General features: G+C 58.8%; 1 protein-coding gene across 1 annotated transcript; it reads right to left on the reverse strand.

Moving 5' to 3' along the window:
- Positions 1-12: 12 nt before the first annotated feature.
- Positions 13-886, reverse strand: LOC114072969 (class I histocompatibility antigen, F10 alpha chain-like; the record flags this gene model as incomplete). The annotated part of the gene is made up of 2 exons (XM_027910777.1): positions 13-349; positions 598-886. Coding segments are annotated over 2 exons (626 nt in total), but the record flags the coding sequence as incomplete, so codon positions are not given.
- Positions 887-1,059: the final 173 nt, after the last annotated feature.

A 1,059-nucleotide genomic window follows, 5' to 3' on the forward strand; every position in this document is an offset into this window, starting at 1 on the left:
CCATCCCGCTGCCCCACACTCCCAAATTCCTCGTTCCCACATGCCCAGTTGCCACATTGCCCGTTCCCAGGCTCACCCCAGGCGAAGATCCCGGGCTCCGGCATTCCGGCGTGCTCCACCCGGCACCGGTACTGCTCCCGCTCCCCCGGCAGTGCCTCGATCCTGGCCCAGCTGTGGAAGGTGCCGTCGCTGTTGGGAAGGATCCCGCCCCACTCCGTCTCCTGATCCCGGATTTCATCCCCCTTCATCCAGTTGATCCCGATGATCCCGGGGTAGAATCCGTACGCGTGGCAGGACAACGTCAGGATCCCGTGTTCCTCGTACCCGGACACGTGGACATCAGGGGGATCTGGAATGGGATAATGGTGAGATCCATCCATGGAATTCCCATGGGAATGGGACCACAGTGAGATCCACCCACAGAATTCCCACTGGAATAGGACAACAGTGGGATCCATCCATGGAATTCCCATGGGAGTTGGATGACTCAGATTCATCCACAGAATTCCCACAAGAATGCCCGGGTTCCTCAGTTCCACCCTCCCAAATCCCACATTCCCAAATCCCACATTCCCATGGCAATTCTGTCTCCCTCACCTTTGCGCTCCAGCACCTCCCGCCCGTATCCAATGAATTTTCGTAGCGCTTCTGGACAGCTGTTCTCCAGGTAATTTGTCAATCTCTCCACCTCGATCCCATCGTGTTCCCATTTCCTCTTGGTGATCTGGGCAGCTCCATCGGCCGCCACGAAGCTCCTGGATCCCAGCTCGAAGGAGATGAAATCCCGCCCGTCGTAGCCTACCCGAAAGGATCCACGGACGCTCCCGTCGGACAGGAGGTCACAGCCATAAAGACGCTGCACTGTGTGGAGACCTGGGGGGCGGGATCAGACCCAGAGAGACCCCTGGAATTGTGTCCCAGCCCCATAGAACCCCATTCCAGCCCTATGGAGCCCCAGAGCCCGATAGAGACCCACAGAGCCCCATTCCAGCCCTATGGAGCCCCAGAGTCCGATGGAGACCCACAGATTCTATCCCAGCCCCTTGGAGTGCCCTGGAT

The sequence above is a fragment of the Empidonax traillii genome, unplaced genomic scaffold (genome assembly GCF_003031625.1).
Source record: "Empidonax traillii isolate 1590-97213 ecotype Southwest subspecies unplaced genomic scaffold, ASM303162v1 scaffold4693:size9321, whole genome shotgun sequence".
NCBI lineage: Eukaryota > Metazoa > Chordata > Aves > Passeriformes > Tyrannidae > Empidonax > Empidonax traillii.